At 44.6% G+C, this 27990-nt stretch overlaps 1 protein-coding gene and 1 pseudogene across 2 annotated transcripts in view; one reads left to right on the forward strand and one right to left on the reverse strand.

The window, feature by feature from the left end:
• FAM193B (family with sequence similarity 193 member B) overlaps window positions 1–4532 on the reverse strand; it is a gene marked incomplete at its 5' end in the record, with an annotated part of 31411 nt that extends 26879 nt beyond the window's left edge. Inside the window, 1 exon segment of the mRNA XM_082650816.1 lies at window positions 4320–4532. Within this exon segment, the coding sequence (XP_082506942.1) occupies window positions 4320–4532 (213 nt within the window).
• Window positions 4531–27874, forward strand: LOC309819915 (small ribosomal subunit protein eS8-like; annotated as a pseudogene). The gene is made up of 2 exons: window positions 4531–4663; window positions 27193–27874. The product of its transcript is annotated as a small ribosomal subunit protein eS8-like (transcript).
• Window positions 27875–27990: the final 116 nt, after the last annotated feature.

The raw sequence follows: 27990 nt of genomic DNA on the forward strand, positions 1-27990 counted from the left end.
CTGAATGAATGACTGCCAGCCTGGCCTAGCAGTGCGGGCAGATAAGAAAAAAGTGCTAGAAACCTAACATCTCTTTTATAATAATTTAGTTTAACAGCCATTCATTGAACACATAAGGACCATGCGTAATAAATACACCAGAAATGAATTAAAACATAGCCCATGCTCTCAAAAATTCTAGGTTTAGTAAGTAAAGGTGTTAGGACCTTAATAGTACATCTGATATCATTTATTAAGCTTATAGCTCTGGGACATTTTAAGGAAATTTAAAATTTTAATTATTATTATTATTTTTTTTTGCGCTGTACCGCATGGCATGTGGGATCTTAGTTCCCTGATCGGGAATTGAACCCATGCTCCCTGCATTGGAAGCTCAGAATCTTAACTGCTGGACCAACCAGGGAAGTCCGGAAATTTAAAATTTTAAAATCTTAGTAGGTAAGTCTTCATCTTCAAAAGACTTTTGGCATTTCTACATAGTGAATCTCTACTGGCTTACAAAGAACCAGAGGAGACAAGGATCTCTCCTCAGTACCATTTCTTCCTACCTGCAATGAAAATGGCTGGGTGGGCAGTGATTTTAAGGGGGAAGTCCCAGGGTATAGGGATTATCTCATTCATCTGTGTGCCCCGAATAAAGGTCTTGGCACAGAGATCGTTAATACTTGCTGAGTGGATTAAACATAATGAGACGATTTTAATAAAGATACTGGCTGATCATCTGCTCCAGTCCCATGAGGGAGCAGGTTTAACTCTGAGCAGTGGGGGAGCCAGGTCTCTAGAGTTCCTTTAAACTAGGCTGGGCAAAGTCCCAGGTGATGCTGTAGAGATGAGAAATGGGAAGGGCAGGATGAGCTCAACCCCCACCAAATGCCAGTTTACAGTCTAGCAAGTCTCCTGGGGGTTTACTGAGTGTGCACCTGGACTACAAGCTGAGTGGTCCAAGAGAACTAGAGACAGCCAGCAGAGCTGGCAGGTGAGAACACTCAGGCTTTGGATGGCCAAATGGCTCCCTGCCACACGTCACGTCCAATTCTAGCTCTGGCGTGAGGAGCACTAGGTGCTATGTGGGTTGCTCCACATTCTCTGGTGAAGCTCTAGAAGAGGCTTAAAGAAGGGAAGAAACATGCCCACAGCAACAAAGCTAAGAGAATGAGCAGGAAGCTCACCCCAAGTCTGCAACATTAAATACTATGTCTCACTGCCTCCTCCAGCTGCTTTGTAAGTTGGGTGTTTTTTTTTTTCTTTGCTAAGAAGGCTGTAACTGTTTTAGTCTTCTTGTGAAATAAATGAGGATTTGGGTTTTTAGTGAATGTATCAATGTAGTTTAGTGGCCTAATCAATTAGAAGTAAGGACTTTTGGGATTCCAATTAAGCTCAAAGTCCTGCATTTAAATGTGTACAGGTTATGAAAATGAGCAAAGGAAACTGGATGCAACCAGTGGCCTATAAGCCTTAACTCAGAGGAAGTAATGATCTTCTAAGCCTTACCGCAAACTACTATAAACCAAACTCATTTACTCATTTGGTCTCTAGACCAAATAAGCCCCTTGTGAGGAGGGACCACGGCTGATTCACTTCTGCATTTCCAGCTGGTCCAGGGCCTGGCACAGATCAGGTGTCCTTCATATGATAAAGAGGGCAGACACTTCTCAGAGACTGCAGATTACTGCCTCCTGGAAATGTGGGCCCAGGAGCACCAGATTTTAAGAGATGGCACAAATCCAGTTTTGCAGGAAACCTTTGATTTTTAAAAATACTGGCTCAAATCAAAACAAAAACAGAAACAAAACTACATGTGACTTGAGGCATTTAAACCTGTATGTGGACTGAAAGTGATCTCATTTGCCATCTTTGGCTTCGGTTTGGCATATGACACTGAATTTCACCTTACTTACCCACTCTAAGTATTTAAGATAGGGTTCTAAGTGGTGGTGGGAGCCAGTGATCCTCACCAAAGGTATGCCTGTGGGTAGAGCAATGACTGATCCCAATTCTTTCAGCAGGTGCTTTTCACCAAGGCACAAAGGCCTGCTTCTGGCACACAGAACCCCCTTCCCCAACAAAAATGGGGCACAATCAGAGGAGTTTGTCAGTTTGTTTCACCTATTGTGGCTAGAGTAAAAAAATGCCTTGTTAAATACCCCACAGTACACAGAGTGTCCTGTTTTTGGTGGTAGTGGGGGCACCTATAGTAGGAGTTATTTGGGCAAATATTTAGTTTCTCTGAGTTTCTGTTTCTTCATCTGAAAAACGGGGTTAATAGTATTTATATCCTTCAGTTCATTCATTAAAACTTGTTAACCACCAGGCACAGGGGTACAATGGTGACTGACTTGGTTCCTGCACTCTCAGAGTTTACATAGCAAAAGCAGACCAATAATTACACCAATAGCTAACTCATCACATTTGTGCTAAATGCTGAGAGAACACGGGTGGTGGGAAGGTATGTAAAGTGCCTAGTATGAATAAATGAATGAATTGGCAGGTCAAGCAGTGCAGTAGGTAGGAACCTACATGTTAAAGTTGTGTCCTATATAAAAACTAAATGGTTAAGCCATCAACCAAACTTTCTGGCCATGAATACTATAGGCTGGTTAAGTGGCAGGGGACCCTGAATGGGAAAGAGAGAAGACAACAGCTCCCTGGTTCTCTCCTCCCCCACTATCCCCTTCTGGAGAACAGCACTCCCAGGGGGCCCAGAGAAGGGAAAGAGAAAGCTAGAGGAGAAAGCAGCTTCAGGGTGGGATGTCAGACCAGGCAAGGGTGGGGTCCAACCTGAGGAGTCAAATCCTTTGGAACCAGTCTCAGCCCAGGGTAGGGGTGGGGATGAAGGTGGGGCTTCTGACACTCAATAAGTGGTGACATCTTCATTAATTAAAAATCTGATTGTGATCTGAGACACAAAGGAAACCAGTATCAAAACTGGGTTACAATAAGTACAGCTTCTCAACGGATTCATTCTCTCTCATTCACCTAGTTATTCCTACTCTGCGTCAGCAAGGCCCAGGGCTAGGTGTGGAGGACCAGAGATAGATGGCATGATCTGTGCCCTGGTGGAGTTCAAAGTTCGGGGGGCGGGGGGCACAGACACATCAACAGACTATCTCATTGTAGAATGGGGAGTGCTACCAGAGGGGAGCACAGGGGGCTGTGGGACAGAGGGGGCACCTCACGCAACTGGGGAGGTTAGGGAAGGCTTTCTGGGAATGGTACCCCAAACAGCATCCCCACTCACATGCACAATTCCAGAGATTCTACTAGAAAGCTGTCAAGAGCCATGCCTTCTGGCTGCACCAGCCTCCCAGAGTCCCCTGCTGCCCGATGCAGTGTCTGCAGAGCCAAACGCATCTTCTGCCATGCCTCATCCTCATCCGGCGCTGCATCCGACCCTCCAAGACTCCTGCAGGAGCCTGCCTTCCTTGGCAGGCTCATCCAAAAAACCAACTCAAAACTCTTTTGTCAGAGCAAGCTTAGGGCGAGCCACCCAGCCCCAGGTGCCATAACCCTCCCAGAGCAACTGTGGCTCATGCCACCCCAGCTTCGCAGTGAACACCGGCAGGGTACCTCCTATTATCTCCTTTGCTCAAATGAAAGTGACCTTCTCCCAGGTGGCAAACTGGAAGCTTTGGAGAGTCCTTCTACTGCTCACTCTCAGCAAGATTCGCCAAACCCAGGGATTTGAGGGTCTGGGTGGGCCGCCTTGTAGGTCGGGGGTATACAGGGGAGAAAGAGCAGGCTTTGCTGGGTTTCCACCTCGGTGCAGGAGACCCACCAAATAGTCTTCTGGGCAGCCTGGCTGTCTGCTGCAACTGCTCCGCTGGGCAAGGAGAGGAGGGAGGCCCCGGGAGACATATGCTGGGGGCACAGCTGCTGAGGGGGCAGCGAGGGGAAGGGGTGGAGCCGCTCCCGGGGGGAGAGAGAAGAGGCTGCAGCCTTCCAGGCCCCAGCGCCCCGAGGTGGCCTATGGGTGGGTGGGGAAGCAGGTGGGCCCAGGGGAGGTAAAGGGCACAGACCTAAGCTGTAGCCTCAAGATTGGTGCGCAGTCCCAGTGTGGGTGTGCGACCAGAACGTTTCCCGGAGGCGGCGGGAGAGGGCAGGAAGCCTGGTCTCAGGAGAACCGGACGTGCCGTGCCTCGGCTTTGGACCAAAGGATCCAGACTCCACTCCCGCCTTGGGGGAGAAAGCCTCAGCCCTGGCCCAGGGGGTAAGGCTCTGGCCCCAGCCGGGGGAGGATGGTCCATCCCCAAACCCGTCCCGGCCCCGCTCCGGGGAGGTAAAAGAGCCCGAGCAGCCAGACTTGCCTCGCTCGCTCCTACCTGGGGACCGGGAGCCAGATTGGGGTCGTCCTCCTCCCTGGGGCCGTCGCGGTAGGGCTCCGCCGGCGCCTCCGGGGGCCCTGCACCCGCTCCTGCTTCCAGGCTCGGCGGCGGCGGCGGGGGCTCCGGCGCCTGGGGCTTCTGCGGCCCCGCGGCCCGCGCCCGCTCGCGCCGGCCCGCGCCGCCACTCGGCCTGCTCCGCCTCCGAGTCATGCTGCTGCTCGCGCCGCTCCCTCGCTTCACTCGCGCCGCCGCCTCCGCCTCCGCCGCCGCAGCCGCCGCTCCCCTCGCAGGACAACAGCCAATATGGCGGCGCCCGGCTCCCCCTCTGTCGCTGCCAGCAGGTCAGAGGGCACGCGGAGTCCGCGCCGCCGCACTAGCCCCCGAGGCTGCCTGCGCCATTTTGAGTAAGGTCACCACCCGGAGTTCCGCGGAAGAGTGAACCTGGTGAGGAAACGCCCTCCCCATCCCAGGATCCAAGGGATGAGACCTGCGCGAGGGGAGGGTGTGCGCTGTAGTAATCGTGCTGCACGGCCCTTGGCGCTTAATAACTGTTAAATGGATGCGTGAATTCGTAATTTCTGTAGTGCTACGCTACTTTCACAGCCATGACCTGACTCCTTGTACCTACACTGAGTGGCAGGTACAGTAGTTCCCATTTTGCAGCGGAGAAAACCGAGGCTGCAAAAGGCGAAATGGTTGCTCAACATCAGCCAGCCAGAACTCATGGGCTCGTGGACAGCCTGAGCTGAAAGGGACAAAGGGATTGTCTAGATTCGTATTTTCAGTGTATGGTACACGGGGAGTCTAGCGTTTGGTGCTTGGGACAGCGAGACTCACCGTCTCAGTCTGGTGGGGAGAGTGGACACTTAAATACACAATTACAAGTGTGATAAAGATGAGATGACTGGGGCATGTACTAGGTCAGTGTTTCCAAAAAAGTGGTATGTGTGCGAGAGGATTTTGAGTGGTACACAAAGGAACATTTAAAAAAAGTAATGATTATGTATTTCATTGTTAAAACTGGGATATTTTCCCTCCCTTTCTTTTTTGAATATATGACATGCGTATAGTACAAATTTTTAAAAATAGTTTTGAGTGCAACTTGTGTCATGCCAGGGCCAGTGGTGTCCTGAAACCATATGGTGGTTATATGTAGAGTTGCTGTTGATCCATCAACAAGGGCAGAATTCTGACATTGGCCCAACCCAAGGGAGCAAGGACTATTTTGAGAGGAAGGGCTAAATGGAAGGCCCTGGAGCTCTCCCTAACTGCCAAATGAAAAAATAATACTTCATCTCATTACAGGGATTAGCACCGCCATCAAAGATTTGAAAGATTCAGGGTGATTCCCACTATATCAACATTACCTCTTCAGTTTGTCCAGAACAGAGGATAGATGGTATTTTTTCCCATTCATTTATTTTCTTTGTGGTAAAATTTGAGTAACATAAAACTTATTGTCTTAACCATTTCTAAGTGTACAGTTCATTGGTATTAAGTACATTCATATTGTTGTGCAACCATCACCACCATCTATCTCCAGAACACTTTTCTTCTTGTAAAACTGAAACTCTGTACTCATTAAATAATAACTCCCCATTCTCCTGTCCCTTCAGCCCTTTGCAACCACCATTCTACTTAAGAAAACCTCCCCCTTTTCCCTACACCCCAGCCTCTGGTAGCCACTATTCTACTCTCTGTTATTATGAGTTTACCTTTTTTTTTTTAATATTCCACATATAAGTGAGATCATGCAATATTTATCTTTTTGCGACTGGCTTGTTTCACTTAAAATGTCCTCTAGTTTCATCCATGTTGTTGCAAATGGCAGGATTTCCTTCTTTTTTAAAGCTGAATAATATTCATTTATATTTTATATATATATACTTTTTGTATATTCCTCATATATATTCCTATATATATTGTAGATATTTATATATTCCTTTATATACATATACACATATACAGATATCTATCCATCTATATCACATTTTCTTTATCCATTCATACATCAACAGAGAAGATCTATCTATCTATCCATCTATCTATCTGTCTATATCACATTTTCTTTATCCATTCATACATCAACAGAGAAGATAGGGCTTCCCTGGTGGCACAGTGGTTAAGAATCCACCTGCCAATGCAGGGGACACAGGTTTGAGCCCTGGTCCGGGAAGATCCCACATGCTGTGTAGCAACTAAGCCCATGCACCACAACTACTGAGCCTGTGTTCTAGTGCCCACAAGCCACAACTACTGTGCCCGCGTGCAACAACTACTGAAGCCCTTGCGCCTAGAGCCCGTGCTTCGCAGCAAGAGAAGACACTGCAATGAGAAGCCCGTGCACCGCAACAAAGAGTAGCCCGTGCTCGCCGCAACTAGAGAAAGCCTGCATGCTGCAACGAAGACCCAATGCAGCCAAAAATAAATAAATAAAATAAATAAATTTATAAAAGCAATAGTAAAAAAACCCCAAAAAACAAAACCAGAGAAGATGGATGGTCTTAAATCATGACCGAGCATTATGATAAACTCATTCTGGTAGGCCAGTGCAATTGTTGGCCCACAATTATAGGTCTGATCAATGCTTTTTTTTTTTTTTTTTACGGTACGTGGGCCTCTCACTGTTGTGGCCTCTCCCGTTGCAGAGCATAGGCTTCGGACGCGCAGGCTCAGCAGCCATGGCTCACAGGCCCAGCCGCTCCGCGGCATGTGGGATCCTCCCGGACCGGGGCACGAACCCGTGTCCCCTGCATCAGCAGGCGGACTCTCAACCACTGCTCCACCAGGGAAGCCCTGATCAATGCTTTTTTAAAAAAATATATTTATTTGTTTATTTGGCTATGCCAGGTCTTAGCTGCAGCACGTGGGATCTTTGTTGCGGCATGTGGGATCTAGTTCCCTGACAAGGGATTGAACCTGGGCATCCTGCATTGGGAGCATGGAGTCTTAACCACTGGACCACCAGGGAAGACCCTAGTCAATGCTATTTATTCTATATCAAACCTCAGAAAAAGTTTGTGTTCCTCTGGCAGGGGCAGCAGTAGACCTTTACTGTCTTGCTTCAGGGGTATGTCACTCTCTGGACATACTCAGTTTATCGGAATTTTTGACCAAATCACCATTTCAGTGGATATCAGGCTAATCTACTGTGATGCTGATGACAATATCCTGAAGGACCTTGAGAACAGGAAGTAGCAGATACCCTAGATGATTTGGTAAGCATGATGTGTGTGCCAGAGAGCAGATAATAAATCCCACGAATATATAGTGGCCTATCTACTCAGTGAACTATCTAGGGTTCTGGGGTGTGTTTTGATGTTCTGCACCAAATAAAGGACAAGCTGCTGAACATCACACTCCTGACCACTAAGAAAGCAGTACTGTACTTGGTGGGCTTCTTTACTTGGTTATAAAATATACCATATTTAGGTATATTATTTTTACCTATTACTGGGTCACTTGAAAGCTATCAACTTTAAGGGGGACCATACAAGGAGAGAAGGTTTTCTTACTGGATCAGGCTGCAAAGTAGGTAGTTCTGCCTTTGGCCCTTATATTCAGGCATTGGCTTTTGGAGCAAAGTTATGACCTTGTTCAGCAGTTGTTTTCCTTCTGAGAAACATCTCCTGGCTTGCTTCCCGGGTATGTGGAAATTGGATGCCTGACCATGGCATAGCAGGTGACCACGTGACTTGAGCTACCATGTTATCTGATCTACCTAGTCATAGAATTAGGGGTAGCCAGCAGTACTCCATCATGAAGAAGAAGTGACATATATGGCCTCGGTCCAGCAGGCCATAAAAGCACAAGTAGGTTGCCTGAGCAAGTTGTTTACATTCCTCTCCTACTGATGTTCATGGTCTCCTGGAGAGTTGTTTGTGATGGGTTGACTAAGGAAGAATAATCTAAAGCCCTGTTTATAAACGGCTTTGCACATTATGTTGGCTCCAGCCGGAAATGGATTGTTGGGGTCTTCCAGTCTTCCTCCGAGAAGGCCTGAGGGACCTGGAAAAGGGAAGTGTGCCCAGAGGCCCCAAAGTAAAGATGCACTGATTCCTAGCCGTTGGATAATGGTTTAGTCTGTTGGTCAGGGACTTGGAAGGAACCAGACTGAAGGCTTAGTGACAAGAAGTTTTGAGGAAGATAAATGTGGATAGACTGCCCAGAATGGCTTCAGAGCATAGAGTTATTAGTGTGCCAGATGAACATTCACCAAAGGGTCTCACTACAGAAGAACTTCTTAAGAGCCTGGTGGGCAGCTTGACTCCTTCTGTGGCTATCAGGCAGTCTCCTTCCCTAGCCATCTCAGGACTTGCTCCGTGGGTTTATGAGAAAACTGGCCCAGTATTACGGACTGCTCCCTCCCACGGCTGGCCTACTCTTTGTGCTGAACCCAATTTGCAAGCCTCAGGGAACCAGCCTGAGCCCCCAGGTGGAGCCTTACTTTGAGGGAAACAGCCAGCTATCTCATGGCAGGGAGATTACATTGGGCTCTGTATTAGTCAGGGTTGGCTAACTGCTGTAACAACTGACCCCGACATGTCAGGGGGTTAAAACCATAATAGTTTAGTTCTTGTTCATGTCACAATTCAATGCTGGATGAAGGGGACTTTGCTTCATGCAGTCATTCAGGGGTCCACTCCCTCTCTGTCTTGTGGCTCTGCCCTCATCCAGGTTCTCTCCATTCAACGAGAGGATGGTAAAGATAGAGCGAGGGTTGCCTGGGCTGTTTTTATGAGCAATACCTAGTAATGACTATACATCACTTTCACTCACATTCTGTTGGGGAGATTTCAGCCACATGGCTCCACCTGACTGTAATCTTTCCTTCCCACTCCTTCCCCTCTCCCCAGGCAAACACTGATCTGCTTTCTGTCTCTATGAATGTTCTATATTTTCATACAGTATGCACTCTGTTTTGCCTGACTTCTTTCCCTCAGCGTAATTACTTTGCAATTTATCCATTTCGTAGTGTGTATCCATAGCTCATTCCTTCTTAGTACCGAGTGGTATTCCATTGTATGGAAGTACCACAGTTTGTTTATCCATTCAATATTGATGAATAGTCATGACAGACCTTTCTCATACATTTAATTAACTTATTATACTGCTCTGAGAACTGGAAGAAAATATTTTTAAAGCATGTATGCAAGGTACTAAAATCACATCTTTTGCCACTGCTTACATTTATATATATTTTTAATATGCTAACCTTAAAATGTGTGAGAGCAGGGCCAGCTTCATGGATGTACAACCTGCACAGCCACTCAGGGTCCCTTATTCGGAAGGGCTCTGAGCTTGGCTTAACTTTCTGCCATCACCTTCTTGAAATTCTCTCTCTCTTTTTTTTTTTGGCCATGCTGTGCAGCATGGAGGATGACCCTGTGCCCCCTGCAGTGGAAGCGCAGTCTTAACCACTGGACCGCCAGGGAAGTCCTTTGTAATTCTTAGTAATGTTTGAACAAGGGGCTCACATTCTCATTTTGTACCAGGCACTCCAATTTATGTAGCTGGTCCTGAATGAGAGGGTGTGTAGTTTTTGAAACTGTTTTTTGGGGGCATGAAGCAAAAGTTTGAAGGCCACTGGCCTTGACTGTCAAGTCTGTAAGAGCTTGGGCTTTTGAAACACAGCATCCAGGATGGTTTGCAAGTTCTCCTACCTTCCACTCTGTGATCTACCTTACTCCTACTGCAAGGCAACAGTTACAGAACTAACTGCTTGAGTGGTGAGGAGGGAAGGGGAAACTATAAGGGTGATGCAAACCACATTACCAGATCAGCATAGTGTCCCATCTGCACAGGTGAGGTTGGGCACCATGGGCCTCACACAGCTAACTGAGGGTTTTACCCTTTCCCTGGGGTTGTGTTTAAGGCCCTGGAGTCTTACCTAGTACTCAACTGTGAGTGTGTGTGTATGTGTGTGTGAGAGAGAGACAGTGAGAGTGAGTGTGTGTGTGTACAGGTGTATCTAGTTCTCAAGGTCATCCATCCACACAGGCATTCATGGAGATGTCATTTGTCCCCAGTGGCTGCTGCTGAGAACTGGCTGTTCTCACTCACATGTCTACTAGAGACCCCAGCTCTCTTCCTGCCTCATGAGAATCTTGGTGAGGTTACCTAAGGTTCTTTTTGCCTAGATGTGCCCCAGAGCCATCTCCATGCCCGGTTTTGCTGTTTCCCCAGGCAACCTTCCCCTCTATTCTTGGATTCTTTGCTTTTCCTCCGGCCTCTCTCTGTGCTTTCATCGCTTCCCTCCATCCTCCTCTTCTTTACTTCTGTGACAGGGGAGAACCAAATCTGACTACATGTTGGATCTGTTTCTTTTACTTTAACCTTTGCTTTCCACTGCTTTTGTTCACTAAAAGGATACTGTCTATACGTAATGGCCTAATAATGCCTCGGGGAACCCTGCCCCTCTGCCTGAATGCTAAACTAAAGTGCCTTTGTTCAGGGAAGCATCCTCACCCTGTCCACCTGTGGATGGCTGCAAGTAAGAAGAAATTAACACATCCCCTCCCAGAGGCTGGCCATTCCAGGGGATATTTACAAAACGTATAGCGTTTTTACTTTACTTCCTCATCTCCTCCCCCAGTCCCACCCCACCCCCGCACCCCTACCTCGTTCTATAAAAGAAATGGGCATCCAAACCCCGATAAGATGGTTTTTTGGAGAATTTAGTTGGCCATCTTCTCAGTCTGCCGGCTTTCCGAATAAAGTTGTACTCCTTGCCTCAACACCTTGTCTCCCGATTTATTGGCCTGTCTTCTGTCATGCGGCGAGCAGAGTGAGCTTGGACTCGGTAACACTTCCATTTCTCCAGACCCCTGAAGTCCTCCTTTTGGAGTATCTGGAGGAAGCCCCAGTAGATAACACTGTCTTCTTCTTTTTTTTAAAATATGTATTTATTTATTTATTTGGTTGCACCGGGTCTTAGTTGTGGCAGGCGGGCTCCTTAGTTGCGGCTCTCCGGCTCCTTAGTTGTGACTTGCAGGCCCCTTAGTTGTGGCACATGGGCTCCTTAATTGCAGCAGACAGGCTCCTTAGTTGTGGCATGCATGTGGGATCTAGGTCTCTGACCAGGGATCGAACCCGGGCCCTCTGCATTGGGAGTGTGGAGTCTTAACCACTGCACCACCAGGGAAGTCCCAATGGCACTGTCTTCTTGACTAGAGTTCTCTACATACTGGAAAATGAAGCAAAGGAGAGGCAGGTGGAGGCTGAATATTACCATATTACTGACAAAGACCAGGGCAGAGCATTTGCTCAATGTGGGCAACTGAACCCCCAGCCCCCAGTCATGGCAGTGCTAGAATGGGTGGACCTCCCTTCCAGAGCCCCTGGAGGGGTGGTGGATGTGGCAGATCCTAAGAGGAAGAAGGGCAGAACTGAGCAGAGCATGTACCATGTTCTTCCCAAGTACACAAGTACACTACTCAGATGAGTTCTCTCTCCTAAGAGCAGAAGTTTCCTGTCAGTGGAACCTCTTCACCCTGGGCCAGTTCTTCCTCCCCTCCCCTCCCCTCCCCTCCCCTCCCCTCCCCTCCCCTCTCCCTCATGAAGTTTCTTAAAACTTTTCAGGGACTTCCCTGGTGGTGCAGTGGTTAAGAATCCTCCTGCCAATGCAGGGGACACGGGTTCGATCCCTGGTCCAGGAAGATTCCACATGCTGCGGAGCAACTAAGCCCATGCGCCACAACTACTGAGCCTGAGCTCTAGAGCCCGCGAGCCACAACTACTGAGCCCGTGTGCCACAACTACTGAAGCCCGTGTGCCTAGAGCCCATGCTCCGCAACAAGAGAAGCCACCGCCATGAGAAACCCACGCACCACAACGAAGAGTATTTCCCGCTCACCGCAACTAGAGAAAAGCCTGCGCACAGAAACGAAGACCCAATGCAGTCAAATATAAATAAATTAATTAATTAAAAAAAAAACTTTTCAGCTGTGGCTGACACTTCTCTCCTTTGCCCTGAGTCCTTGTTGAAACTGAATCCAGAAATACTTAAAAAAAATCTTTTTAGGGCTTCCCTGGTGGCGCAGTAGTTGAGAGTCCGCCTGCCGATGCAGGGGACACGGGTTCGTGCCCCGGTCCGGGAGGATCCCACATGCTGTGGAGCGGCTGGGCCCGTGAGCCATGGCTGCTGAGCCTGCGCATCCGGAGCCTGTGCTCCGCAATGGGAGAGGCCACAACAGTGAGAGGCCCGCGTACCGCAAAAAAAAAAGAGAAAAATCTTTTTAAAATAAAAATTTAAAACATAGACAAATGTAGACAGAATTCTATAATGAGTCCCCTTACAGTCATCACCCAGCTTCCACAATAATCAACTCATGGCCAATCTTGATTTATCTATAAATTTTACCTTCTCCCCCCCATCCCAACTCCTGTGTTGTTTGAAACAAGTCCAACGTATCACACTGAAAAGACTCTTATTTTCTGCCCTGTCACATTCCACCCATGAGGAGCAATGAGCACAGAATGGACTAGCTGTTGGAAACGGGGTTGGAGTGAATTACTAGGGGAAAAAAAGTGGTAACACTATAAAGATATTATCCTGCCATAGTAGTTAGGCTGTTTCCATTTTCCTTGCCACAGTTGAGGTTCAAGGACTTATCATTTGTCTCTGGCAACAACCTTGTTCTTAGTTTCCTTGCTTTTCTCCCTCTGGATTACTAGTGTTTCTTCATGTGACCACCTGCATCAGAATCCCTCGGAAAACTTGTTAAAATGCAGACCCTGGGCCCCTCTCCAGCCCTGCTGCATCAGATTTTTTTATTTTATTTTATTTTATTTATTTATTTTTGGCTGTGTCGGATCTTCATTGCTGCGCACAGGCTTTCTCTAGTTGCAGCGAGCGGGGGCTACTCTTCCTTGTGGTGTGCCGACTTCTCATTGCGGTGGCTTCTCTTGTTGCAGAGCACGGGCTCTAGGCGGGTGGGCTTCAGTAGTTGTGTCACGCGGGCTCTGTAGTTGTGACTCACGGGCTCTAGAGCACAGGTCAGTAGTTGTGGCGCACGAGCTTAGTTGCTCCGCAGCATGTGGCATCTTCCTGGAGCAGGGATCGAGCCCGTGTCCCCTGCATTGGCAGGCGGATTCTCAACCACTGTGCCATGAGGGAAGTCCCTGAATCAGACTTTTGAGTGTGGTTCCAGATGTTTTTTACAGGGAGCCCAGAATGATTTTGATGCACACTGATGTTGAGAACTGCTGTCCCAATCTAGCCTCCATGCTGTCCCCAGATAGCCTTCAAACACCAAATCTGACCATGTCACCCCCCACTTTGGACAACCAGGAGGCCCCCCAGACACACAGGATAAGTTCCAGGTTAAGGCCTGGTACTTAGGGCCCTTCAAGAGCTGGCCTTTGCGTGCAGCAGCCTCGCTCCCCACCACTCTCTCCCTTGAACCCTGGGTTTCAGCTCTATCATACAACCTTGATGCGCTCAACACTGCATTCTCTCCCTTACCCCTCCAGGGTTTAATAAACGTGTTCTGATTATTCAAGGGCTGGGCCAGGCCAGTGTCTCTTCTTCTTGGAAGCCATCTGTGACTCATTCCTATGTACATTGTGGTAGAAAAGCTGGGGGTTCAGATAGACTCAGGTGTCCATCTAAGCTCTACCACTTTATGGCTATGTGACCTTAGGAATGTCCTCGATTGCTTTGGGTCTCAGTCTCACCATCTAGAGAATGCGGATGAAAGCAGTATCTCATGGGACTGTGAGACATAAATGGAGACCTTGGCACAGTAGGGAGGCAAAACTTAACCTCTGTCCTCTTAGAATCTCTGGCTGGTTCCAAGAATTAAATTGACACGGGACAGATTAAAAGAAGAAAATCATATAGATCTTTACATGGGAGCCCCCACAGGAAAAAAAAAGATCCAGAGAAGTGGCCAGGCCTAAGTGTTTATATAGTAGGCTGGACAAAGAGAGACAGTTGTGGAAAAGTAACTAAAATACATGGAGAGGGACTTCCCTGGCGGTCAAGTGGTTAAGACTCCACACTTCCACTGCAGGGGGCAAGGGTTTGATCCCTGGTTGGGAAACTAAGATCCTGCATGCCGTGTGGCGTGGCCAAAAAAGAAAAAATGGGGAGACTAAAGATGAATTATTTTAATAAGGTCTGTTTGTGCAGATTTCTCTTGGTCTCGACTTCCCATCTCTGGTGATAAGAATCTTTCCTTCTGGTACAGAGAGAGCATCTTTCACAAATTTTGTCTCCTGTTTTCAGGAAGAAAAGCGGAGGTCAGAGTACTCTTCACATACCTGCTATTTCTTCAAGAGCCTTTAGCTCAATAATTCTTATGCCAAAGTGGCATATTTGGGATGGCATATTCTGCCACTTTTCAGCACAGTGCCTGGCACATACAGTAGGGTGTTCATAAACAAGAGCTCCCAAACAAGGCCCTGGCCAAGAGAGAGTTAAAGGCCAGAGCATCTCAGATCACTCTGATATCTAATGGAGCCCATGCTGTCAGAATTCACCTAATACAATGATTTATCATGACAATAACTATGAGGGCATCATAACAATGAGATCATCACTGCTCACTGGCCAATATTAGCTCCATCACAGGGCACTCTGACTCCAGTTTTGTCCCCTTTGGCCCCCTGCCACCTTAGAGTGACTTTTCTAGTAAGTGTTATAATGTTGTAACCCAGGGTTTTAGTAATTTCCCATTCCAAAATAGCATTCCAGATCTGTCCTTAGACTTACACCCTTTTCCAGTTTTCCCCAAAATAGTCAAACAGAAGTAATAGGAAAAATTCTTCTATATCACTGGAAATTAGGAAGGGTCTCACGTATACCCTGAGAATATATAGTCATGGCAGAGTATGGATGGGGAGTCTGCTGGTGACACCCCACTCCCCCACTTCCCAGTCCCACTGATATCTCTTGGTTTTAAGTGGGGCCAGGAGATGAGAGCTCTAGTAGTCTGCAAAGGACGTGAACTCCAATGGGCTTGGAGCCCACACCCAGGGACCCAAGTCTGTGGGCAGTGGGGATCTTGCACTGCTCACATCCAGAATGCCATTATGGGGATGGGGGCGTTCTGGACGAAGGTGAGGAGGTGGCTTCTTGAAGAGTAGTAAACTGGGGAGGTGGACTGTTTTAGCAACAAATTATACCAAAACTTAGTAGCTTAAAACAAAAATAGACATATATTCCTTAGTTTCTGGGGGTCAGGAATTTGGGAGCAGCTTAGGTGGGTGGTTCTGGCTCAGGGTCTCTCACAAAGTCAAGATGTTACTCAAGGCTGCATCATCTGAAGGCTTGGTGGGACTGGAGGATCTCTTCCCAAGGTGGCTCACTCACATGGCTATTGGCAGGAGGCCTCAGTTCCTCACCACAAGGGCCTCTCCACAGGGGGACTGGAGTGTCCTTGTGCACTGGTGGCTGGCTTCCCTCAAGTGAGAGAATCAAGAGAGCAAGGTGGAAGCATAATGCCTTTATGACTCAGCCTTAGAAGCCACATGTTGTCATTTCTGCAGCATCCTATTGGTTACATAGGTCAACACCATTCAGTGTGAGAGGGGACCACATAGGACCATGGATACCTGTAAAGAAAAATCATTAGGGACTGTCTGGGATGCTGACTACCACAGGGATGCTGTCTCAGACATACTTGTGTTGCCAAGACGTGGGGGAGGAGGAGAGGTCCCCCCATTCTCAGCATAAAATATTACACAAAATTTAGATACATTGTTCAGCTAGAAAAGAAGGAAGGGGCATTTTCAGAGCTAGGAGAAAGAGGAACACTGCAGTGAGTGAGCCTTGAAGGCCTGTGGCCAATGATGAGTGAATAAACCTTAGGGGTTGGGGTTCTCTGGCTCTAGGCAAGTCAGTGCACAGCAACCTTGACCTACAGGACATCATGTTGGTCTACTGCATGGATGATATCATGCTGACAGGAACAGCTTGGATTCCCCCTCAACAACAACAAAAAAAGTTACATGTCTTTTAATATTCCTATTAATTGGCTTGGGGCCCTACTCACATTCCCAAAGATGTCCTCCTTCCTGTGGTAGGTCTGCAACTCAGTTGCCCTGGCTAGTTTGGCGTGCAGATGTTTATTGGATAGGACCCCAGAAAGCTTGGGGCATCTCCAGAAGCACCCCATTTTCTCTGGCTACTGTTGCTGCCAAGCCCCACTCTGTAGCCAGAGGTCCAGCAGGGGTGGGGTACCCTGTTCTGGTGCAGCTGGAGTGTCCTTAGGAAGCTGGGGTTCTGCTCCCATCGGTCTGCCAGTTACCACTTCTGCCACCATCAGTGGCTCCAGGAGAGAGAAAGTGATGGAAGGTTCAGGTTCTGGCTCACCCTGGCCATCTTCTCGAAGAAAGAAGCAGTTCTGCTGCTTTAGAGCCTCCAGAGACTCTCTGATGTTGGGCTGGACCACACTGGTAGCCTTAAATTTGGGAGGAGACTTCCTTTCCTCTATTCCAAAGCCTACCCTCATTTCCTATCCCAGAAGAGGGACATCACTTGGGGAGATGGGAGGAAACTAACCTGGCTATTTTCTCCTCTGCAGGTAAACCTTCGCAGTTAGTTACATGGGTGATGACCTCCCTCCAAAAGTCCTTTCTTGGAGGTCACCTTGTGGTAGAGATGTCTTGTACTTCTAGCCTGGTCCTCCAGGGCTGAAGATTTCCGCATACAAAATACCCCTTCACAGAGCTTGTGCATGGGATCAGTAGTTGTGCCGCGCGGGCTGTAGGGTGCAGTCTCAGTAGTTGTAGCGCACGGGCTTAGTTGCTCCACGGCATGTGGGATCTTCCCAGCCCAGAGCTCCAACCCGTGTCCCCTGCATTGGCAGGCGGATTCTTAACCACTGCGCCACCAGGAAAGTCCCAATAACCTAATGATTTTAAAGACAGAGAAATAGAATTTGAGTTACTTCATTTCTGTCATTCTACATGTGACCACATTTATTTCTGTTTAACATGTAAAACAGTGAGAGAGGAAAAAATGCAAACTGTGAGGTGTAATAATCTTGTTAGATTTTCGTTCATATATGAAGTATTTTATTAAGTTTGACCCATATCATTACAATTGATAGTTGTTTTAAATTGTTAATTTTTTTACTAAAAAATGAATCAAGAAGATAAAATATTTCATCAGTGGTATGATTTAGTAGTTGCCTCAAACCTTTTGTAGATGTTTTTATTTATTTTATATTTAAAATTGTGGCAAAATATAAATAACACAATTTACCATTTAGACCACTTTAAAGTGTACAGTTCAGTGGCATAAAGTACGTTCATAGTGTTGTGCAACCATCACCATTATCCATCTCCAGAACTCTGTTCATCTTGCAAAACTGAAACTCTGTACTCACTAAACAATAACCTCCCCCTTCCCTCTCCCCCTAGCCATTGGGAACCACCATTCTACTTTCTGTCTCTATGAATTTGACTGCTATAAGTGGAATCGTACAACAGAGATTTTGGGTTTATTCAAATTCATGTATCAGTTAATTTACTAACTAGTCATAGTAATAACTAGACATTTATTTACATATGATATTACTAAATCAGACTACAAGAAAGAGGAAAACCGCCCCTGACATCTAGGGCTGGCCTGGCACTCACAAGTAGGCCTTGGTGTTCTGTTGAACATGACCAATTTCATAGGACCTTAACATCAGATGAGGTCACTATGTGACTGTGATGGATCAAGAAACAGGATTCCACTCAATAATCAGGTCTGACCACAGACAAAAACTTGACCATTGTCCCAACCTCCCAGAATGACCAGGCATCCTCTGGTCCTGGCACGTACGAGGGCTGCTTCTTTACCAATCACACCTTTAGCCTTCATTCATTCCTCCTGCCTTACAGATTGGATTTATTATACATCCTCTGGTCGTAAAATTACCCCCACTTCTTGACAGCATCCAATCCAGAGGAAAACCCACTGCCTTGAGCCCTCCTCCAAAATGCCTACAGGAGCCCTAATCCCATAACAAATTCTTTCCAACACCCTCTTGCTGAGTTGCCTCAGGGTTCCCCTGTGATGTGCATCCAACTTTGCTGAAATGAAAAACAAACCCCACTTGTTCAGTTGCGGGTGAGCTCTTGCTGGTCTTTGGCTGGAGGATGTTGACAGAATTGGAGGTTCACCAAGATTCAGCAGAAGCCCTCCCAACCTTGGACCAGGACCCTTGAATCAGTAATACTGTGTGCATCTGATACTCCTCCCAGTCTCTACCTATTTGAGGTGTCCATGGTCAGGAGACAAGCTCATGCTGAACTGAGATCTGATGTTTTGTTGAAATCCCTCAGCACTGAGTTTCTTTTTTTTTTTTTTCCAGGAATAAGGCCTCTTGAGGTTGTTTTGGTTACTTGTTTCTAGCCTTCTAACACTTGTTCTATGGTCTATCTGCCTGCCCAGTGTCTTGAGCGTTTTTTTATAAGATGAAAACTGTGTTTTTTTAATTGAGATGTAATTGACATATAACATCGTATTTGTTTTTTTTTAATATTTATTTATTTGGTTGCACCAGGTCTTAGTTGCGGCAGGCGGGCTCCTTAGTTGTGGCTTGCTGGCTCCTTAGTTTTAGCATGTGGGCTCCTTAGTTGTGGCATGTGAGCTCTTAGTTGCGGCATGCATGTGGGATCTAGTTCCCTGACCAGAGATTGAACCCGGGCTCCCTGCACTGGGAGCGTGGAGTCTTATCCACTGTGCCACCAGGGAAGTCCCAACATTGTATTAGTTTTAGGTGTACAACATAATGATTTGAAATATGTATATATTGAGAAATGATCATCACACACCAGGATAAATTTAATAAACATCCATGAATCTGTTCTCTGTATTTACGAGTTTGTTTGTTTGTTTAGAATCCACATGTAAATGAGATAATATGGTATTTGTCTTCTCTGACTTATTTCACTTAGCATAATGTCCCCTAGGTCCACCCATGTTGTCACTATTGGCAGGATCTCCTTCTTTTTTATGGCTGAAAAATGCTCCTCTGTGTGTGTGTGTGTGTGTGTGTGTGTGTGTGTGTGTGTGTGTGTGTGTGTGTGTTTGTTACCATGTCCTGGATTTACTGTAAATAATGCTGCAATAAACATGGGGGGTGCAGATATCTTTTTAAGATAGTGATCTTGTTTGCTTCGGATGAATACCTAGAAGTGGGATTGCTGGATCATATGGTAATTCTATTTTTAATTTTCTGAGGAACCTCCATGATGTTTTCTGTAGTGGGTACACCAACTTACATTCCCACCAACAATGCACAAGGGTTTCCTTTTCTCCACATCCTCTCCAGCATTTGCTGCTTCTTGAGAATGAAAATTCTATGGGAGAGATGGGCATAACCCTGATAAGTTCATTCTCTAGTTGGACATTCTTTGTCTTGGGTCATCATTTCAAAACCTTGTAAAGATTTCCTCCTTGATCTTGTCCTTGTATCCCTGAGAACTATTTTGTTTAGCTTAGTTTGCCTAGAATTAGGAGGTTGTATCTGGCTCTGATGGGTGCTGATTGATTGGCCTTTGGCCAAGCTTCAGAGAAATAAAGTTACACATGAACCATCCTTATGGACCATTCGGTTCCATGGGCTCTTTTAAAAAAGGGCTTCTTCCTGGTCGAACACTTACCTGCTGCATGCTTTCTAACCACAACACCACCAACCTGTACTTAGTTTTCTGACTGCTCCAATTTCACCAGTGACAATTTGGAATTGCAGTAGCCACTTTGGGGGGCTTTTAAAAAATTTTTAATTTTATTTATTTATTTATTGCGGTACGCGGGCCTCTCACTGTTGTGGCCTCTCCCGTTGCGGAGCACAGGCTCCGGACGCGCAGGCTCAGCTGCCATGGCTCACGGGCCCAGCCGCTCCGCGGCATGTGGGATCTTCCCGGACCGGGGCACGAACCTGTGCCGCCTGCATCGGCAGGCGGACTCTCAACCACTGTGCCACCAGGGAAGCCCACTTTGGGGGGCTTTTGACATTGAAAAGATTGTTCATTTAAGAGACACCTTCAAGCAAAAAACAAACTCTCATGAAGAGGTTGTCTTGTTTGTTGAAAAGAGAGATCATTTTATTTAATGTAGGATGAACTCCATGCCTCCATTTCCATACCTCGGGGATTAGTAAATGTGGGCTTTCTAATTGTAAGGCTTGAGAAATTTGTCAAAGGCCCAAGTTACTCTCTAAACCAGCTGTAATGTGGTTTCTTCTGTTTTTCTCTTTCTAAAGTTCTTCCCTTCCCTTGCAGAGGAAACATAAGTAGTCTTTTAAAATAACAATTTCAGATTGGTCTAAAGCCAGCTGCTTCTCACTTTTTCTGTTCCTCTCTCTTATGCTCTCAGTAAACTTAAAGATTACCATTAAAATGGAAAACAAAACAAGACATTCGGTTGTTATGTGCACACTCTAGAACTATCTAGTCCAAATAAATAGTAAAAGTTGTCTAAAACAAAATTATTCAACTGTGTTTTTTATGTGTGTAGACACTCGAAAGTCTATGTGCATAATAGCCTTTGTTAAAAGACAAGAAGAAGCTTTAATTCCAAGATAAAAGAGCTTTGGGCATGGTTGAGAGTCTTGGAAAAGTAGTTTACCATATAAAAATAATGTCAACACAATATTCTGGTTTGTACATGACCAGGGTTAAATTTCTCATGATTTAAACTTTCTAAATTTCCTGATTCATTTTATGAGGTACGTAAGTTACCACTGTTTCCATAACCTGTTTAAAATGAAAGATATGTATATAGTTTTATGTCACTAAATGAAATTATAATGTTGGATGTCTTTTTTTATTGTGGTAAAATATACATAACATAAAATTTTACCACTGTAACCATTTTTAAGTGTACAGTTTCGTGGTACTTAGTACATTCACATTGTTGTGCAATCGTCACCACCATCCATCTCCAGAACTTTTCTTCATCCCAAACTGAAACTCTGTACCCATTAAACACTAACTCATCATTCTCCCCTTCCCCCAGCCCCTGGGAATCATTGTCCTACCTTCTGTCTCTATGAATTTGGCTATTCTAGGTACCTCATGTAAGTGGAATTATACAATATTTGTCCTTTTGTGTCTGGCTTATTTCACTGAGCATAATGTCCTCAAGGTTCATCCATGTTGCAGTGAATGTCAGAATTTTCTTGTTTTTGAGGCTGAATAATATTCCATTGTATGTATATGCTACAGTTTGTATATTCATTCATCCACTGATGGACATTTGGGTTTTTTCCACCTTTTGGCTATTGTGAGTAATGCTGCTATGAACATTGGTGTACAAATATCTGCTCAAGTCCCTGCTTTCATTTCTTTTGTGTATATACCCAGAAGCAGAATTGTTGGGTCATAACGGTAATTCTACATTTAATTTTTTGAAGAACTGCCATACCATTTTCCACAGCAGTTGCATACATTCCCACCAGCAAAGCACAATAGTTCCAATTTCTCTGCTTATTGGCCATTTGTATATCTTCTCTGGAGAAATGTATATTCAAGTTCTTTGTATATTTAAAAATCAGGTTGTTTGTTTTTTTGTCATTGATTTGTAGGAGTTCCTTATATATTCTGGATGTTAATCCATTATCAGATATATATAATTTTAAAATATTTTCTCCCATTCCATGACTTGCCTCTTCACTCTGTTGATTTTGTCTATTGATGAAAAAAAAATTTTTAATTTTCAAGTAGTTCTATTTATATAGTTTTTCCTTTGTTGACTGTGCTTTTGGTGTCACATCAAGAAATCATTGCCAAATCCAAAGTTGTGAAGCTTTTCCCCAATGTTTTGTTCTAAGAGTTTTATGGTTTTAGCTCTTATATTTAGGTCTTTGATCCACTAAAAAATAATTAGCTTCATTAATTTACATTATTAAAATTTTACTTTATTTAGTTTTTAGTCATGATAAAAAAACATAAAATTTACCATCTTAATGATTTTTTTAAATATATCATTTTATTTTATTTTTTATTTTTTTGGCCATGCCGTGCAGCTGTGAGATCTTAGTTCCCCCACCAGGAATTGAACCCACGCCTTCAGCAGTGAAAGCGTGGAGTCCTAACCATGGGACTGCCAGGGAATTCCCCATCTTAATGATTTTTTTTAAAAAAGATTTATTTATTTAATTTATTAGTTTTGGCTGCGTCAGGACTTAGTTGCAGCTCATGGGCATTTCGTTTTGGTGCGCGGGCTTCTCTTTAGTTGTGGCGTGTGGGTTTTCTCTCCCCTAGTTGTGGCACGCAGGCTCCAGGGCATGTGGACTCTGTAGTTTGTGGCCCGCAGGCTTTCTAGTTGAGGCGCACAAGCTCAGTAGTCGTGGCACGTGGGCTTCGCTGCCCAGCGGCATGTGGGATCTTAGTTCCCTGACCAGGGATCGAAGCTGCGTCCCCTGCATTGTAAGGCAGATTCTTTACCACTGGACCACCAGGGAAGTCCCTCTTGATGATTTTTAAGTGTACTGTTTAGTAGTGTGAAGTACAGTGTATTCACATTGCTGTGCAACTGATCTCTAGAATTTTTCATCTTGCAAAACTGAAGCGCTATACCCATTAAACAGTAACTCCCCATTTTCTCCTCCCCACCAGCCCCTGGCAACTACCATTCTACTTTCTGCGCCTATGAATTTGACTACTCTAGATATCTCACACAAGTGGCATCACACAGTATTTGTCTTTTTGCAACTGGCTTATTTCACTTAGCACAATGTCTTTAAGCTTCACCCATGTTGTAGCATGTGATATGATTTCCTTCCTTTTTTAAGGCTGAATAATATTCCATGGTATGTATACATTGTATTTTATTTATCCATCCATTCAATGAACACTTGTGTTGCTTCCACCCCTTGGCTATAGTGAATAATGCTGCTATTTTGAACATGGGTATGCAAATATCTCTTTGAGATTCTGCTTTCAATTATTTTTAATATACAGCAGTAGGATTGCCAAATCAATATGGTAATTCTATTTTTAGTTTTTGAGGAGCTGCCATACCATTTTCCATAGTGTTGTGCTGTTTTACATTCCCACCAACAATGCACAAGAGTTCTAATTTCTCCACATCCTTGTCAACACTTGTTTTCTGTTTTGTTTTGATTGTAGCCATTCCAGTGGGTGTGAGATGATGTCTCATTATGGGTTTTTTTCCTTTTAAACAGACTTTATTTTTTAGAGGAGTTTTAGGTTCACACCAAAATTGAGCAGAAAATGCACTGAGTTCCTGTAAACCCTCTGTCCCCACACAGAGCAGCCTCATCCACTTTCAACATTCTGCACCAAAGTGGTACATTTGTGACAATCGATGAATCTTACATAATTATCACCCAAAGTCTATAGTTTCATTAGTGTTCATTCTTGGTGTTGTACATTGTATGGGTTTTGATAAATGTAGAATGACATGTATCTATCATTATATTATCATACAGAATAATTCCACTGCCCTGAATATCCTCTATGCTCAGCCTATTCATCCCTCCTACCCTCCCCTCCTAACCCCTGTAGCCACTAATCTTTTTACTGTTTCCATAGTTTTGCCTTTTTTAGAATGTCATATAGTTGGAATTGGAGAGCAGATTAGGCCACCCCAAGAAATCATCCTTATTGTCAGGGATAGGGAATTCAAGGCTGAGAAGGCTCTATAAACAAATTTTGTTTCTTTTCATTAATTTGCTACCCCAAGTCCAAACCCCCTTGTTTTGTCAAATCTTCACAAGTAATTGTTTCTTTGTCTAAAAGGTTAAGAAGCAGCCTGCTTTGGTAACTTCTCTGAGTCTCACATTCCTTCAAGCACTCATATGTACAAATTAAATTTTTCTCCTGTTAATGTCTTACATCTAATTATTAAACCAGCCACGAAACCTAGAAGGGAAGAAAGGAAAAGTTTTCCTCCCCTAAAGAATAATACAGTATGCAGCCTTTTAAGATTGGCTTCTTTCACTTAGTAATACACTTTTAGAAAAAAAATTTTATTTATTTATTTTGGTTGCTCTGGGTCTTAGTTGCGGCATGCAGGATCTTCGTTGCGGCATGCACATGGGATCTAGTTCCCCAACCAGGGATTGAACCCAGGCCCTCTGCATTGGGAGCGTGGAGTCTTACCCACTGGACCACCAGGGAAGTCTCTTAGTAATATACTTTTAAGGATCCTCCATGTCTTTTCACGGCTTGATAGTTCTTTTTTTTAGTGCTGAATAATATTCCATAGTTTAGATATACCGCAGTTTTTTTTATTCATTCACCTACTGAAGGACATCTTGATTGCTTCCAAGTTTTGGTAATTATGAATAAGTCTGCTATAAACATTCATGTGCATGTTTTTGTGTGGACATAAATTTTCAACTCATTTGTGTAAATATTAAAGAGCATGGTTGCTGAATTATATGCTAAGAGTATGTTTAGTTTCGTAAGAAGCTGCCAGTCTTCCAAAGTGACTGCATCTTTTTGAATTTTCACCACCAATGAATGAGAACTCCTGTTGCTCTACATCCTCACCAGCATTTGGTGTTGTCAGTGTTCTGGATTTTGGCCAATCTAATAGGTGTGTAGTGGTATCTCATTGTTGCTTTAATTTGCATTTCCCTATGACATGATGTGGAACATCTTTTCATATGTGTGTTTACCATCTGTATATCTTCTTTGGCAAATTGTCTATTCAGGTCTTTGGCCCATTTTTAAGTTGGATTGTTAGTTTTCTGTTGTTGACTTTTAAGAATTCTTTGTATATTTTGGATAACAATCCTTTATCAATATGTCTTTTGCAAATATTCTCTCCCTGTCTGTGGCCTGTCTTTCCATTCTGACAGTGTCTTTTGCAGAGCAGAGGTTTTTAATATTAATTAAAATGAAATTATTATCTATTATTTATTTCATGGATCATGACTTTAGTGTTGTTTCTTATAAGTCATTGCCATATCCAAGGTCATCTAGTTTGTCTCCTGTGTTACCCTCTAGGAGTTTTATAGCTTTGTTGTTTTACATTTAGGTCTGCGATCCATTTTGAGTAAATTTTTTTTTTTTTTTTTTTTTGCAGTACGCGGGCCTCTCACTGTTGTGGCCTCTCCCATTGTGGAGCACAGGCTCCGGACGCTCAGGCTCAGCGGCCATGGCTCATGGGCCCAGCCGTTCCACGGCATGTGGGATCTTCCCGGACCAGGGCACGAACCCGTGCCCCCTGCATCGGCAGGCGGACTCTCAACCACTGCACCACCAGGGAAGCCCCCCCCATTTTGAGTAAATTTTTGTGGAGGGTGTAAAGTCTGTGTCTAGATTCATTTTTTTAAAATTTAATTTTACTTTTGGTTGCGTTGGGTCTTCGTTGCTGTGTGCAGACTTTCTCTAGTTGCAGCAAGCGGGGGTTACTCTTCGTTGCAGTGCATGGGCTTCTCATTGTGGTGGCTTCTCTTGTTGTGGAGCATGGGTCCTAGGTGCATGGGCTTCAGTTGTTGTGGCGCATGGGCTCAGTAGTTGTGGCTCACGGGGTCTAGAGCACAGACTCAGTAGTTGTGGCGCACGGGCTTAGTTGCTCCACAGCATGTGGGATCTTCCTGGACCAGGTATCGAACCTGTGTACCCTGCACTGGCAGGTGGATTCTTAACCACTGCACCACCAAGGAAGTCCCTAGATTCATTTATTTTGCATATGATGTCCAGCTGTTCCAGCACCATTTGTTGAAAAGACTCTTTTCTCCATTGTATTGTCTTTGCTCCTTTGTCAAAGATCAGTTGACTACATTTATGTGGGTCTATTTCTGGGCTTTCTACTCTCTTCTGTTACTCTATTTGTCTATTCTTCCACCAATACCACACTGTCTTGATGACTGTAGCTTTGTAGTAAATCTTGAAGTTGGGTAGTGTCAATCCTCTAACTTTATTCACTTCCTTCAATATTGTGTTGGCCATTTTTCTTCCAGTTACTTCATTTTTACTAGTTCACATTTTCAGCAGACAAATCAAGGTGCAAACAGGGTCTTTTACCCTTCCATAGAAACTTTAGAATCAGTTTATTAAAGTCCATAAATTAATTTGTTGGGATTTTTATTGGGATTGTGTTGAATCACAATCCAGTTTGGAAGAACTGACATTGTGACAGTATTGTGTCTTCCTACCCATGAATATGGAATATCTTTCCATTTATTTAGTTCTTCTTTGATTTCTTTCATCAGAGTTTTGTAGATTTTTCTCATATAAATCTCGTACATATTTTGTTAGATTCATACCTATTTCATTTTTGGGAGTGCTAATGTAAATGATACTAGATTTTTTCTTTTCTTTTTATCGAACTACAGTTGATTTACAATGTTGTGTTAATTTCTGCTGTATGGCAAAGTGATTCAGTTATACATATAAATACATTCTTTTTTATATTCTTTTTCATTATGGTTTATCACAGGATATTGAATATAGTGCCCTGTGCTATAAAGTAAGACGTTGTTGTTTATCCATTCTATAAATACTAGTTTGTAGCTGCTAACCTGGAACTTCCACTCCCTCCCTCCCCCACACCCCTCTCCCCTTGGCAACCACGAGTCTATTCTCTATGTCTGTGAATCTGTTTCTGTTTCATAGATAAGTTTATTTGTGCCATATTTTAGATTCCACGATGATATTATATTTTTAATTTCAAATTCCACTTTTTCATTGTAAGAAAACAGTTGACTTTTGAATATCCATCTTGTGTCCTGCAAACTTGTATCTTGCAACCAGGATCACTTATTAGTTCCAGGAGTTTTTTGTTGTTGTTGTTGTTGATTCTTTCAGATTTTCTACATAGATGATCAAAGTTTGTTTGATCATGGGGGAGCCAACCTTGGAGAGCTGAGTGTGAGGCAGGGTGCTGGGCTGGTGGGCTGGCCCCGGGCTCCCTGGCTCAGGCTCCTGACCCCACTTCCACACGGAGGCATTTCTCAGGACAACTGGCACAAGCGCTGCAAGACTGGGGGCAAGAGAAAGCCCTACCACAAGAAGTGGAAGTATGAGCTGGGACACCCTGTTGCCAACACCAGGAGTGGCCCCCGCCGCATACACACAGTCTGTGTGTGAGGAGGTGACAAGAAGTACTGGGCCTTGAGGCTGGACGTTGGGAACTTCTGCTGGGGCTCAGAGTGTTGTACACGCAAGATAAGGATCATTGATGTTGTCTATAATGCATCCAACAATGAACTGGTCCACACTAAGACCCTGGTGAAGAACTGCATCGTGCTCATTGACAGCACACGTACCAACAGTGGTACGAGTCTCACTATACACTGCCCCTGGGCCACAAGAAGGGGGCCAGGCTGACTCCTGAAGAGGAAGTGATTTTAAACAAAAAACGTTCAAAAAAGAAATTGAGAAGAAATATGATGAAAGGAAAAAGAATGCCCAAATCAGCAGTCTTCTAGAGGAGCAGTTCCAGCAGGGCAAGTTTCTTGCATGCATTGCTTCAAGACCAGGACAGTGTGGCAGAGCAGATGGTTATGTTTTAGAGGGAAAGGAGCTGGAGTTCTATCTGAGGAAAATCAAGGCCCGGAAAGGCAAATAAATCCTCTTCCCTCCTATCTTAGCTCATGTAATAAAGGTGTTTATTGTTCTAAAAAAAACCCCAAAACTGTTTGATCACAGAAAGTTTTATTTCTTCCTTCTCAATCTGAATATTTTTATTTCCTTTTCTTGTCTTATCATATTAGCTAGGCTTTCAGTATGATGTTGAAAAACA

The sequence above is a fragment of the Grampus griseus genome (genome assembly GCF_964374135.1).
Source record: "Grampus griseus genome assembly, chromosome: 3".
Lineage (NCBI taxonomy): Eukaryota > Metazoa > Chordata > Mammalia > Artiodactyla > Delphinidae > Grampus > Grampus griseus.